General features: G+C 42.9%; 1 protein-coding gene across 2 annotated transcripts in view; it reads right to left on the bottom strand.

Moving 5' to 3' along the window:
- Positions 1–12957, bottom strand: part of LOC145344221 (receptor-type tyrosine-protein phosphatase beta-like) — a 112925-nt gene that overhangs the window by 68140 nt on the left and 31828 nt on the right. Inside the window, exons 1-2 of one of the 2 annotated variants that reach the window (XM_080191202.1) lie at positions 5978–6639; positions 5466–5742 (exon numbers count right to left, since the gene is read on the bottom strand). In XM_080191202.1, coding sequence (XP_080047328.1) covers positions 5466–5742; positions 5978–6037 — 337 coding nt within the window. In that variant the 5' untranslated portion in view covers positions 6038–6639. Of the gene's footprint in view, positions 1–5465; positions 5743–5977; positions 6640–12957 lie in introns of those variants that run through there. The other variant, XM_080191201.1, reaches the window with a different exon arrangement.

Raw genomic sequence — 12957 nt, 5'->3', positions numbered from 1 at the left:
GTCAACAAGGGAGCACGGTAGCACAATGGTTAGCAGTGCTGTTTCACAGCTCCAGGGACCCGGGTTCGATTCCCGGCTTAGGTCACTGTCTGTGTGGAGTTTGCACATTCTCCTCGTGTCTGTGTGGGTTTTCTTCCACAGTCCAAAGATGTGCAGGTTAGGTTGATTGGTCATGCTAAAATTGCCCTTTAGTGTCCTGAGATGCATAGGTTAGAGGGATTAACAGGAGAAAAATGTAAGGGTATGGGGGTAGGGCCTGGGTGGGATTGTGGTCTGTGTAGACTTGAGGGGATGAATGGCCTCTTTCTGTACTGTAGGGTTCTATGAAGTTCTGACGTTGGACTTAAACCAGAACCTTCTGGTCCAGAGGCAGGGACATAAATAAAGTTTATGTCCCTGCCTCTGTAAAATAAAGTTTACTTATTAGTCACAAGTAGGCTTAAATTAACACTGCAATGAACTTACTGTGAAAATCCCCTAGTCTCCATTCCGGCCCCTGTTCGGGTATACTGAGGGAGAATTTAGCACGGCCAATGTACCTAACCAGCACGTCTTTCGGACCGTGGGAGAAAACCGGAGCACCCGGAGGAAACCCACTCAGACGCAGGGGAGAACGTGCAGACTCCGTATAGACAGTGACCCAAGCCAGGAATCAAACCCAGGTCAATGGTGCTGTGAGGCAGCAGTGCTAACCACTGTTAGTTTTTTACTCAGAGGGTGGTGGGTGCCTGGAACTCGCTGCTGGGGGAGCTAATAGAAATAGTTATGATAGTGACGTTTAAGGGGCGTCTTGAGAAATGCATGAATAGAATGGAATATGGTCCTGGAAGGGTAGGGGATTTTAGTTCAGTCGGGCAGCATGGTCGGTGCAGGCTTGGAGGGCTGAAGGGCCTGTTCCTGTGTTGCGATTTTCTTTATTCTTTGTCCACTGTTAAGGCCTCCATGTGGTCAGGTAGCTGTATAACTCAGATGCAAATCTTGGAACAGGTTAACTAACTCCAGATTATGATTGAGTTGTAGCAGAGATACGCTTACTACCAGAAATATACACTTTGTGTTGTAAATGGTGCATGGAAACCTTCAAGTGATGGAACCAAATCCATTGAGTAACACTTCTGTTAAATAATGTTAAGATATCTATCTCTAAACGTGATTGATTATACTAAAATGAAAATGACACCAAAATAAGCAAACAAGTTTAACAATGAGAGTGCCCGAATAAGGGGATATAATCCTTCACTGCACCACATACCATACCAGCTATAGGGCCCACACGGTGAGTTGTTGCGTGCTTCGAAGGTTCAGTTCGGAAGCACATTACTTATCTAATCTACTTGGCAACAAATCTAAAACACTTGGGCCTTTTCTAACATCCGTTAGAACAAAGGAACAATGTGTTGAGGAACTGGCGGTGCTCAACCACTCCTGCTCGATTAAACTATTGTTTCTTATTTAGATATTGGCCTCCCGCCAGTAATATCACCGCCATTCTGTTCTGCCTTGCCGTTAACATCTGTATGCACTTGTCTGGCCCAACTAAAGGTCTATTGTTACGACAAGCTGCCAAAATACGGTCCCAAAGGGGGCTGTGAGTTTTAACAACTCTCGTCACCTTGAAATAAAAAAGCTCCTGTCCTTTAAGATGAACAAAATCAAAAGAATCTAGTGCGCACAGAATCAAGGCCATTGGAGAGAAACTAGGCAATTACTAGGGATTCATTTGTCAACTTTATTCTGTTAATTACATACATGCATTCCAACATGGCAATTAGGAGCAGGGGTCGGTCACTCAGCCCCTCGGACCTGCTCCACCATTCAACAAGAACAATGGCTGACCTGACTTTGCTTCAACCCCACATTCTTGCCTCGCCCCTGACAACCTTTCACCTCCTTGTTAACCTGTTCCAAGGTTTGCGTCTGAACTATACAGCCATCTGACCACATGGAGGTCTTGCGGCATGGTGCTAGTGTCCCTGCCTCTGGACCAGAAGGTTCTGATTTAAGTCCAATGCCAGGACTTGTTGACCACAGAAGAGCGTTCATAATATGTTTCAATGGCTGATAATCAGCTCTTTCCCAAAGAGAAAAAAAAGTGTGTGCGTGTACGCTTCAAAAAAAAGTCAGACCAGTACTTGGAATGGATGCGTTGTCTTATGAGGAAATGTTGGAGAACCTAGGCTATTATCTGCTGAAGTCTGAGGATACAGGGTAGGCCATTTAGGACAGAGATAAAGAGACATTTCATCACCCAAAGAGTGGTGAGCCTCTGGAATTCATTACCACAGAAGTAGTTGATGTCAAAATATTGAATGCATTCGAGAGGCAGCTGGATATAGCACTTGGGGCGAATGGGGTCAAAGGTTATGGGGAGAAAACAGGATCAGACTTTTAAGTTGGACGATCAGCCATGATTGTAATGAATGATGGAGCAGGCTCAAAGGGCTGGATGGCCTCCCCCTGCTCCTATCTCTATGTTTCTAAGTTCAGAAGAATGAGAGGCAACTTGAGCTATCTAGCTCTGTCTTAATATTATTCAAAGACTCTGCTTCCACTGCCTTTTGAGGAAGAGAATCCCAGAAACTCACGACCTTCTGGGAGAAAAAAACTTCTTATCGCTATCTTAAATGGATGACCCCTTATTTTTAAACAATGACCCCCTAGCTCTAGATTTTCTGACAAGACATCCTCTCCGCATCTATCCTGTCGATAAGGAGCTTAAAGATTTTGATCACACTGTTTGGTGTGGCAGGGCAATGAGTGAATTCACAACTGACCTTTCAGACCAGATTTTAGTGACACCTGTTTTTATTTTGAAAAAATTAGAGTCTTGCAATTTACTTTTGCAACGGTTCTGAAGAAGTTTCTGCAGGAAATGAATCCCAATGCGGGAATGCACTGCACGGAATAACAAATATTATAGATATTCTAGACACTTGACTATGTTAGAGTCAGTCAGATCTGTCTATTGTTCAGTCTCTGAAGTCATTTTCACGCTGTTTAAACTGCTGAGTTAACTTTGAATGAGAAATTGTTGCCTTTTATCTTTGGTACTTCTATAGCCTGAGCAGGCAAAGGGTTGGTGGAGTGGGTACCTCATCTCTTTTGATGTTGGAGGGAGAGTTGGCATGGTTGCAGATGCCATCTAGTGGTCCCTTATCGGCCAGCTTCGCAAGTGAGCTCAGGAGGTGCTGGACATTCAGACGAAGTTCTGCTTTTGGCTTCAGGTGAAACAAGTCACTGCCCAAACTACCGCACTAACCCCCCTCTCCCCCGGCCATGCTATTCACTTTGGGAATGTTTTTATTTGAACCATGTGATGAAGATGTGGAATTTTAAAGTGATTTAGATTAAATATTGAGGGTATTTATAGATATAGAGGTCTATAAACTAATGAGGGGCATAGATCAGCTAGATAGGCAACATCTTTTCCCAAAGATAGGAGAGTCTAAAATTAGAGGGCGTAGGTTTAAGATGAGAGGGGTGAGATACAAAAGGGTCCAGAGGGGCAATTTTTTCACACAGAGGGTGGTGAGTGCCTGGAAAGAGCTGCCAGAGGCATTAGTAGAGGTGGGTACAATTTTGTCTTTTAAAAAGCATTTAGACAGTTACATGAGTAAGATTAGTGTAGAGGGATGTGGGCCAAATGTGGGCAATTGGGACTAGCTGAGGGGTTAAAAAAAGGGTGGCATGGACAAGTTGGGCTGAAGGGCCTGTTTCCATGCTAAAAACCTCTATGATTCTCTATACCTCCGCAATAGTATTAACATAGAAAGCGGAATGTCAGCATGGAAGAAGCTTTTGCGCTAAATTTGATTCTTTTTGAGGTCTGATCTTCCACCACCCGTTTCCTGTGTGGTAAATTCTAACACTGATTTTCACTGCCTTATTTAAGTAGGTGAAGCAGAATTTTCCATATATCGTTGCAGAGAGGAGGCCATTTGGCCCATTGTGTCTGCACTGGCTCTCCAAATGAGAATCATGATCTATTGCAACTCACCTGCCTTTTCCCCATACCCCAGCACATTGTTTCTATTCATCATCTAATGTCCTCTTGAATTCCTCGATTGAACCTGCCTCCACCACACTTCCAGGCAAGCATTCCAAATCCAATAGACCCATCGTGTGAAAAAATATTTTCTCACATCACATTTGCCTTTTTGCAAATCACCTTAAATGCATGTCCTCTCATTTGTGATCCTTTTATGTGCAGCAACAGTTTCTCCCTATTTTTTCTCATGATTTTGAACATCTCTATCAAACCTCCTCTTGGCCTTCTTCTCTCCAAGGACAACAATCCCAATCTCTCCAATCTATCCTCACAGCTGAAGTTTCTTATCCCTGGAACCATTCTTATAAATCTCTTCTGCGCTCTCCCCAGTGCATTCACATCCTTCCTTTAATGTGGCACTCAGAACTGTACGCAATATTCCAGCTAAGCTCTAACTAGTTTGTTGTGTAGGTTCTGCACAGCCTCCTTGTTCTTGTACTCTATGCCCCTATTAATAAAACCCAGAATACTATAGGCTTTATTAACTGCTCTCTCTACCTGTCCTGCCACCTTCAACGATCTATGTATGTATGACTCAGGTCTCTCTCCTCCTGCACTCCTTCAGAATGTTACTCCTTATTTTGTATTATCTCTCCATGCTATCCCTGCCAAAACACATCACCTGGTATTTCTCCGCTTTGAACTTCACCCACCATACCTATGTATATCCTAGCAACCTTCAGTCAGGCATCCAATACATTATAAGCCATCCAATCAGTTGTATAGACAAGCTCCCCCTTGTTCCTTTCTTTCAATCTTCCAATGCCTAGCTGTGGGAGTTTATGTGGCACAATGGTAATGTTGCTAACTCTGGACCAGGAAGGGGGAGTCGGGGTGTCAAATTCTATTTCAGGGCTTGATTGGTTAGGTGCATTGCCCGTGCTAAATTCTCCCTCCCTGAACAGGCTCTGAAGTGTGGCAACTAATGGATTTTCACAGTAACTTCATTGCAGTGTTAGCCGACTTGTGACACTAATAAATAAACTCTTAAACTCTTGATGAGCATGGAAGGTACACCCAGCACATTGGCCAGAATTCTCCCATCCCGCCTGCCACTGGAATTCTAGCAGGATTAGGGGCGGACCATGTAAAGGGGCACTGAATTTGTGTGGGAATCTCTGGTTTTCAGGCTGGAGAATCCCACCCATTCTATTGAATAATAATCTAATGCCTCGATTGAATCTGCCACCACCACACTTTCAGGCAGAGGACTCCAGACCCCAATCACTTGCCCTTGTGGGAAACTTTTTTTTCTCTCATATCACATTTGCCTGTTTTGCAAATCACTTGAAATCTGTGCCCCTCGCGGTTGGTGATCCATTTTCACCCGAGGCAACACTTTCTCCCCATCAGCCAAACAGGCTGATCAAATGCCGGAAATATTGCACATCCAAGGGGAGGCCAGGCCGGTTCTTACCTGTCTGCACCGTGAGATTGGCGGAGGAGCTGTCAGTCAGGGACACAACCATGAGTTGGTGCAGGGTGCCAGCCTGCAGGTCTTTCAGCTCACACTGGTAGAAGTCGCCGCTGTAAAGAGCTGGACTGCAGCCTTCCTCCCAGGTCTGGCCCCATTTGTAAAGCACGCTGTAGTTACAGGCACTCCCCGCGCTGTTCCAGCGAAGGTGAACTGAATCCCCCGTCAGTGTGATCCCCGTCACGTTAACTGTACATCTCTCCGCCTCCACAATCCCAGACTGGAATAAAATGAGAGAGGGGGGAAAAGAATCAATTAATTCAGGCATGCATTCCTGAAAAACAACATTCCCATTCATAGTTCCCAGATTCGCTTTCAAACTTTTGTGAAACGAAGATGCAAACGGGTTATAAAGGCTTGTTTGATTTCAATAAACTTCCTCAGCCACCAAGGATTGTGTCGTTTCACACAATTCACATGGATATTAAAGACTGGGCAGTTGAATTGGAGCTCACCTTGACCAGACTGGATGCTATCCATAATAATAACATGAAGCCCCTTTCATATCCCAGCATTGCGTTTGTGGTTCTTATATAGCGACGCTCCCGGGCTAACAAGAGAATATAATGCCTTTTAACAGCGCCGTACAAATCCCGTATCCCTCCTTAATCACCGGTGTTAACAGCTTAGTGCACAACCCCACACTTCTGTCAGGGCGGAGGGAAATCCCAAAACTTCTCCAGCGAGGATTTTCTTGCTTGCGATTGTCTGCTGATGCCTCCCCCTCCCGCAGTTCGGCTCTTAACCGCTGGAGTTGTCCATGTATTTGTAACAGCGGGTGTAGTCGGTGGAGTGGGGCTGGTGTTCAATGTTGCCGCTGATCTTCTGCAGGGAGATGGAGATCCGTGCGCTCTGCAGTTCCCACATTGCCATCCTGACCCAATGATTCCACTCCACCGTTCCCATCGACTTCCTCAATCAAGAGTGAGTTTCCCTCGCCTCCTGTCCAAAGTATTAATCCAGACTTGGGACATCAGTGGCTTACACCAACAAGTACAAACCCCCCCTGCATTGTGATTATTTAATCTCTCTCTCTCTCTCTCTTGCTGTTGTTGCTTTGCTGATTTCAAAGGTTCAGGAGTTGCCAATCTTTTCCCTCCACTATTTCCTTTCCTTCACCGACCCTCCCAGCTCCCGCACTCAGACCTTACTCTCACTTTTTGGGAGCTTATTTGTTTTCTTTACCTCTCAGTGGGTGTGTCTCCTCCCTTCTCCCCTCCCCGTCTCTCTCTCTCACTTCCTTATTCCAAGTACAGTTTGTGTGTAGAAACATCTCCCCTGTTGTCTCCTCTCCAATTGTTACCCCTTTATTTACCCCTCCATCTTACCCTTCCTCTTTCCCTCTTAAGATATTCACTCTCCAATTGTTATCCTTTTATTTATTTGCCCCTTCCATCTTACCCTTTCTCCCCCTTTTCTTTTCCCCTCTCTCCCTCTTTCCCTCTCTCCCCCTCTCCCTCAGTTAAAACTCAGGCTGTCTGGACTCCCTGATTTCCTGAACCACTTTATTATGTTCAGTTTTCTCGCCCCCTCCCTATTTATTTTTATATGTTTTTTGTAAACCTCCAATTTCTCCCACTCAGTTGTGAATCATTTATTTTCTGGTTTTGATTTAGTTTTGCTGTTTCTCTGTCGCAGGTGACTGTGGGCTTTTCAAATATTTACTGTTCGTTGTGTACGTTGCGCATTTTCTAAAGTGCACAATCCGCATCAGATCCTGCAATTCTATACAAATATACGCATGACTGTCAGCCAAGTGGAAGGGTTACTTTTCATTTGATGGGGGAATGTGAATCGCAGGGGATGTAGCATGAGCAACCCTCCCGAACGCGCACTGATGTTGCGTTTGGTTTGACAAAAAGTAAACTGTTTAGATACTCCACAGAAGTCACTTGTTCGCAGAGAGCAGCCAACAATTGTCCCGCTCTGCAAGAGGAAAGTGCGGATGTCAGGCACTGGGAGGGCCAGGATGTGCTTTAATAGTCAGTGCGGCTTCGCCCATATACTTACCCGGAGTTTCCTGTCATTTTTCTAACCTTGATTTGAGGCTTTATCAAGAGGAAAGGGCTTTGCAGCACTTTTGTCTCGCAAGAATCTGAACTTGCACACAACCCTCTGGGCTATTTACAACTCAAACCAGACGGGGACCAAAGGCAAACAATAAGGTAGTGGGGGTTGCTTTCCCTCTCTCTGCCTGTGCCTGAACAAAAAAGGGCTACTTGTCGCCTGCCAAAGATCTGGAAATGGGGTTGGCTTTGAACTTCCCCTTGCTGGAAGCACACAAAACACTAGCAATCCTCGCACCATTTCAACTGAAATGTCAGTGACAAGGGGACATCTCCTGTTAGGGAATTCCAATTAACATTGGAGAATCGAACAAACCTGGGGTTCAAATGCAGTAAACTGATCTAGCAATCAGCCATTCATTTGGTCAGAGTATTTGGGAAAGTTTGTCTATAGATGCTATCATGATCTGATATTGCTGAAACTCTCACACCAACCGATCATCTCATGAAACCCGCCAGTGATAATAGTATCCTTCATCTTGTAGAATCATAGAAACCCCACAGTGCAGAAGGAGGCCATTCAGCCCATCAAGTCTGCACTGACAACAATCCCACCCAGGCCCCATTCCTGAACATTCACCCCGCTAATCCCTCTAATCTACACATCCCGGGAAACTAAGGGGCAATTTAGCATGGCCGATGCACCTAACCTGCACATCTTTGGCTTGTGGGGGGCAACCGGAGCACCAGGAGGAAACCCATGCAGACACGGAGAGAATGTGCAAACTCCACCCAGACAGCGACCCAAGCTGGGAATCGAACCCAGGTCCCAAGGTGGCAGAAGTGTTAACCACTGTGCTAACCAGTATGTCACCGTGCCACTTAATCTTAGGCTCACTGCATATACTGCAACTTAATTGCTCTAAACAAATATTGTTTAGTTCTTCACATCAGAACCAACAAGGGACTCCACAAACACTTAGTATAAACGCACAATACTGCAGGTGTTGGAATCTGAAACAAAGATAGAAAATGCTGGAAAATCTTAGCAGGTCTGATAGCGTCTGTGGAGAGAGAATAGAGCCAACATTTCGAGTCAGGATGACCCTTTGTCAGAACTCTGAAGTGTCATCCAAACTCGAAATGTTGGCTCTATTCCCGCTCCACAGATACTGCCAGACCTGCTGAGATTTTACAGCATTTTCTGTTTTTTGACTCAGTAAATATTACAACCCTGCAAAGCAGAAAAAGACCATTTGGGGAACGAGCTATCCAAATCATCCCACCGCCCCACTCTTTCACCAGAGCCTTGCAAATGTTCCAACTCACATAACTGACAAAGCAAAGTGACTGTTATGGCCATATTGCATGTTTCTATACCATTCACCTGACCATAGATTTGCCAATAATCTACCAGTCCCACTTCAGGTTAATAGTTTGATTGTTGCAATATTACTTTATCCACGGTTTTAACATTTTGTTTTGACACTGTTCCATCAATAGAACAGAGTTTAATAGAAAGTGAACAAACAGTAGTGCCTGATGAGATGATACAATAGACTCCATGGCACTACTGTTTGTTCACTTTCTATTGACCAGTGTTACACTATGTAAAAGCCATGTTGTAAAATAAGTTGAATCACTTTTACCATATCGGACTGCAGCAGACAAAAACATTAAAGAACCTGCTACATACAATTCCAGAGTCTTGCCCATTACGAGTGACACCCGTTCCGGTTTAGATTGTGATCCATTTTAATGTCACCCATAAAGGCGAATGCATTTATCTGTTGTTTATGGTGAAATGCCTGGATGGGTGCAGCTCCAACAACACTCAAGAAGCTTGACACCATCCAGGACAAAGCAGCCCGCTTGATTGGCACCACATCTACAAACATCTACTCCCTCCACCACCAACGCTCAGTAGCAGCAGTGTGTACTATGTACAAGATGCACTTTGACAATTCACCAAAAATCCTTAGTCAGCACCTTCCAAACCACAACCACTTCCATCTAGAAGGACTAGGGCAACAGATACTTGGAAACACCACCATCTCCATGTTTCCCTCCAAGCCACTCACAGTCCTGACTTGGAAATATATCACCATTCCTTTGCAGTCGCTGGGTCAAAATCCTGGAATTCCCTTCCTAATGGCGTTGTGGGTCAACCCACAGCACATGGACTGCAGCGATTTAAGGCGGCAGCTCACCACCGCCTTCTCAAGGGCAACTAATGTCCCACAGATGAATGAAAAAAATTGCTTATGAAGATTGCAATCTTTTTTAGTCTCTGTCACTGTCGGTCTCATTCCTTACATTTCTTGGATACCTTCATTTTTAGTTCATGAACACTTTGAGGAATTAAAGATGGAAGAATGCTTGGGTTTGTCATTTTCACTGTAGATCATTTAGTATTAATATTGCACATGCATTAAAGAAGACATTCCTGCATTCAAAATCATAATTGAAATCTGGCAATATTAAATGGTCAAAAGCCCCTTACTGTAAACAAGCAGGCTGGTACAGTGTAATATCAGTACTTTTTACACTGTTAGTCTCCCTGACGCTAAGGGGCAATTAGCATGGCCAATCCACCTAACCTACACATCTTTGGAGTGTGGAAGGAAATCAGAGCACCTGGAGGAAACCCACACGCACACCCACACGGGTAATATGCAAACTCTGCACAGATAGTGACCCGGGGCCAGTAAACCCGGGTCCCAGGTGCTCTGAAGCAGCAGTGCTAACCACTGTGCCCCAATCTGCTGGGAATCGAACCCGGGCCCCTGGCGCTGTGAGGCAGCAGTGCTAACCTTTGCGCCACCGTGCCACCTACCTGATTAACATTTAGTTATTTTATATTATGTATTTGACAATAAATGAAAATAATTAATCTGATTAATTAATTTATATTAACTTATAACATTTATTTATATTTGTTCAATAGTAAGTTCAAAGCCAGAGTGAATAATCCAATGATGGTGAATTCAAATCTCATAATAGTAGTTTGAAAATATTCATCTGGAGACAAAAAAAAATTGCTGTAAAAATTATCTTGAAGCAGTCAAATAACTGCAAAATCCAACTGGTTTACTAATGCCCTTCATAAAAGGAAATTGCCAGTCTCATAATCACAGTTAACTCTTACCTGCCCTCTGATTTGACCTAGAAAACCACACTGTGGTTAATGTATAACATCCCACCATCATACTTCGCAGGGCAACTAAGGATGGGCAATAGTAACCGGCCTTGACAATGACACCACATTTTGAGAATGTAAAAAAAACAGTGCATTTACAGTCCATAAGACCATAAGATATAGGAGCAGAATTAGGCCACTCAGCCCATCCTGACTTACAACTGTATATTTCATACAAACATTTTAACTGCATTATAACCCACCCTTATAAAAACAAAGGTAGCTCTTTTCCAAAATTGTTTTGCAAATGGAAAAGTTACAGTGATGCAATAACATTTGATGTGACATCTGTCTTAGCCTTTTACAGTGGTTTAGGATTTCTATTTTCTTGCTATTTTTACCACCCCATTAGGTGGGGTAACCGCAGCAAAAAATGCACCACAAACCTTAATGACTAAAGCCTTATTGCTTTTCTAGAATCATAGAACTTAGAGTACAAGAAGGATGTCATTCTGCCCTTCACACTATGTAAGCTCTCTGAAACACCTATCCATTCAGCCCAGATTTCAAAATTGTCCACTTGCAAATGAATCATGGGTACGTGAGATGATTGCCTATCTGATGACTGATTTCTGCACTGATTATTTTGTACACATTTTAACTTGGCTCAGTTGATTACACTTTCATCTTTGATTTAGGAAGTAATGGGACAGTCCAGAGGCATGAGCACTTTAATGAGCTGCTGGATGAGTACTGCCTTGTAGGAGGTACTAATCTTCAGAAAAGACATTAAGGGAGACAAGTCCCACTTGCCTGATGAGATGATACAATAGACTCCATGGCACTACTGTTCACGAAGAGGAACATTGAGTTCTTTCAGTATCCTGGCCAACATTCCTCCCTCAACCAATGCCAAAAAACACATGAACTCATTATTGATTTGATTTGCTGTTTCAGGAACCTTGTTGCTTATAAACTGCATTTGCCTGCAACAACTACACTGAAAAAGTAATTCATTAGTTTTGGGATTCTTTGAGGCACGAGTTCTTTCCTTATCAGCTTAACATCTCTGAATGGAGGCAACATCTTAGGAGGTTTGGATGACTAACCAATTCTTTGATTTTGACATCTTTCAGCTATCTGTTTGGCATTTTTGTGTTATTCTGAGAATTGCAAATTCCATTTTACAAGATTTTATTAATCCTGCATGGAAATGTTTAGAATGTAAAGTATGTTTGCCAGTGTCTGAATGTCTGCCACTGTTTTCTTCCAATGAATCTTTTTAAAAGTATTTATTGCTTTAATTTACTTGTCAACTGGCCTGTCTTTTAAATACTTTCATTTGGCAATGCTACATGATATTGCTTATCATGGGTTAGATAAATATTTGCACCAAGTTGTAAGCAGATTTTTTTTTGTTTTACTATTAGCATTAACTGGTTTGTTAGCTGCCTTATGTGTTGCAGAAAGAATTTTAAGTGTCTCTGAGTAACATCAGCATGAATTAAAGATTCTACCGATATGTATAAATGGAGCTAAAGTCGTCTGATGTTTGTCACTAGCTGCTGAGTTCAATTTTCTTATTATGGAAAGGCACTTGATTCATATCAAGTCTGTAAAATTTATTTGTGCAATTTATGCGTGCATGTTTCTTTCTCATTTTGCACACATTTAATATATAGAGTTATAAGCCACAGCTCAGCATTTGTAGGATTGCATAAGAACAGCTTCTTCGCTGCTGCCATCAGACTTTTGAATGGACCCAAATCATATTAAATTGATCTTTCTCTATGCCCTAGCTATGACTGTGCCACTATATTTTCACCCTCTCCTTTCCTTCTCTGTAAACGGTTTGCTTTGTCTGTGCAGCGTGCAAGAAACAATACTTTTCATTGTATACTAATACGTGTGACAATAATAAATCATATCAAATCAAAATGTAGTACATTGGAACACATTCCATTCAGATTTGTTAAAATATCAAAAAAAATCAATTTTAAAATTTGATACCGCATGGAAATGTGAATGTGTTGTGATTTTTCTCTCTGTGTGATTCAATTGACAATAGAATAATTTTTAATGAGCTTGCAAAGCAAGGAGAAAGTGTTAAAAGAGAATTTATTTCTAGAGTTGCTCTGTATTGTCATTTGCCTTCAAAATCTTTCAAGCACTGTTCTGTTGGAATCATAGAATCCCTACAGTGCAGAGAGAGGCTATTCAGCCCATTGAGCCTCCACCGACAACAGTCCTCTATCCCTGTAACTCCACATAATTATCCTGGACACTAAAG

This window comes from Carcharhinus amblyrhynchos, chromosome 6, assembly GCF_965287045.1.
Source record: "Carcharhinus amblyrhynchos chromosome 6, sCarAmb.v2.hapA, whole genome shotgun sequence".
NCBI lineage: Eukaryota > Metazoa > Chordata > Chondrichthyes > Carcharhiniformes > Carcharhinidae > Carcharhinus > Carcharhinus amblyrhynchos.
Note: the sequence above shows the minus strand (reverse complement) of the source record. Positions and strands in the feature narration are given on the sequence as shown.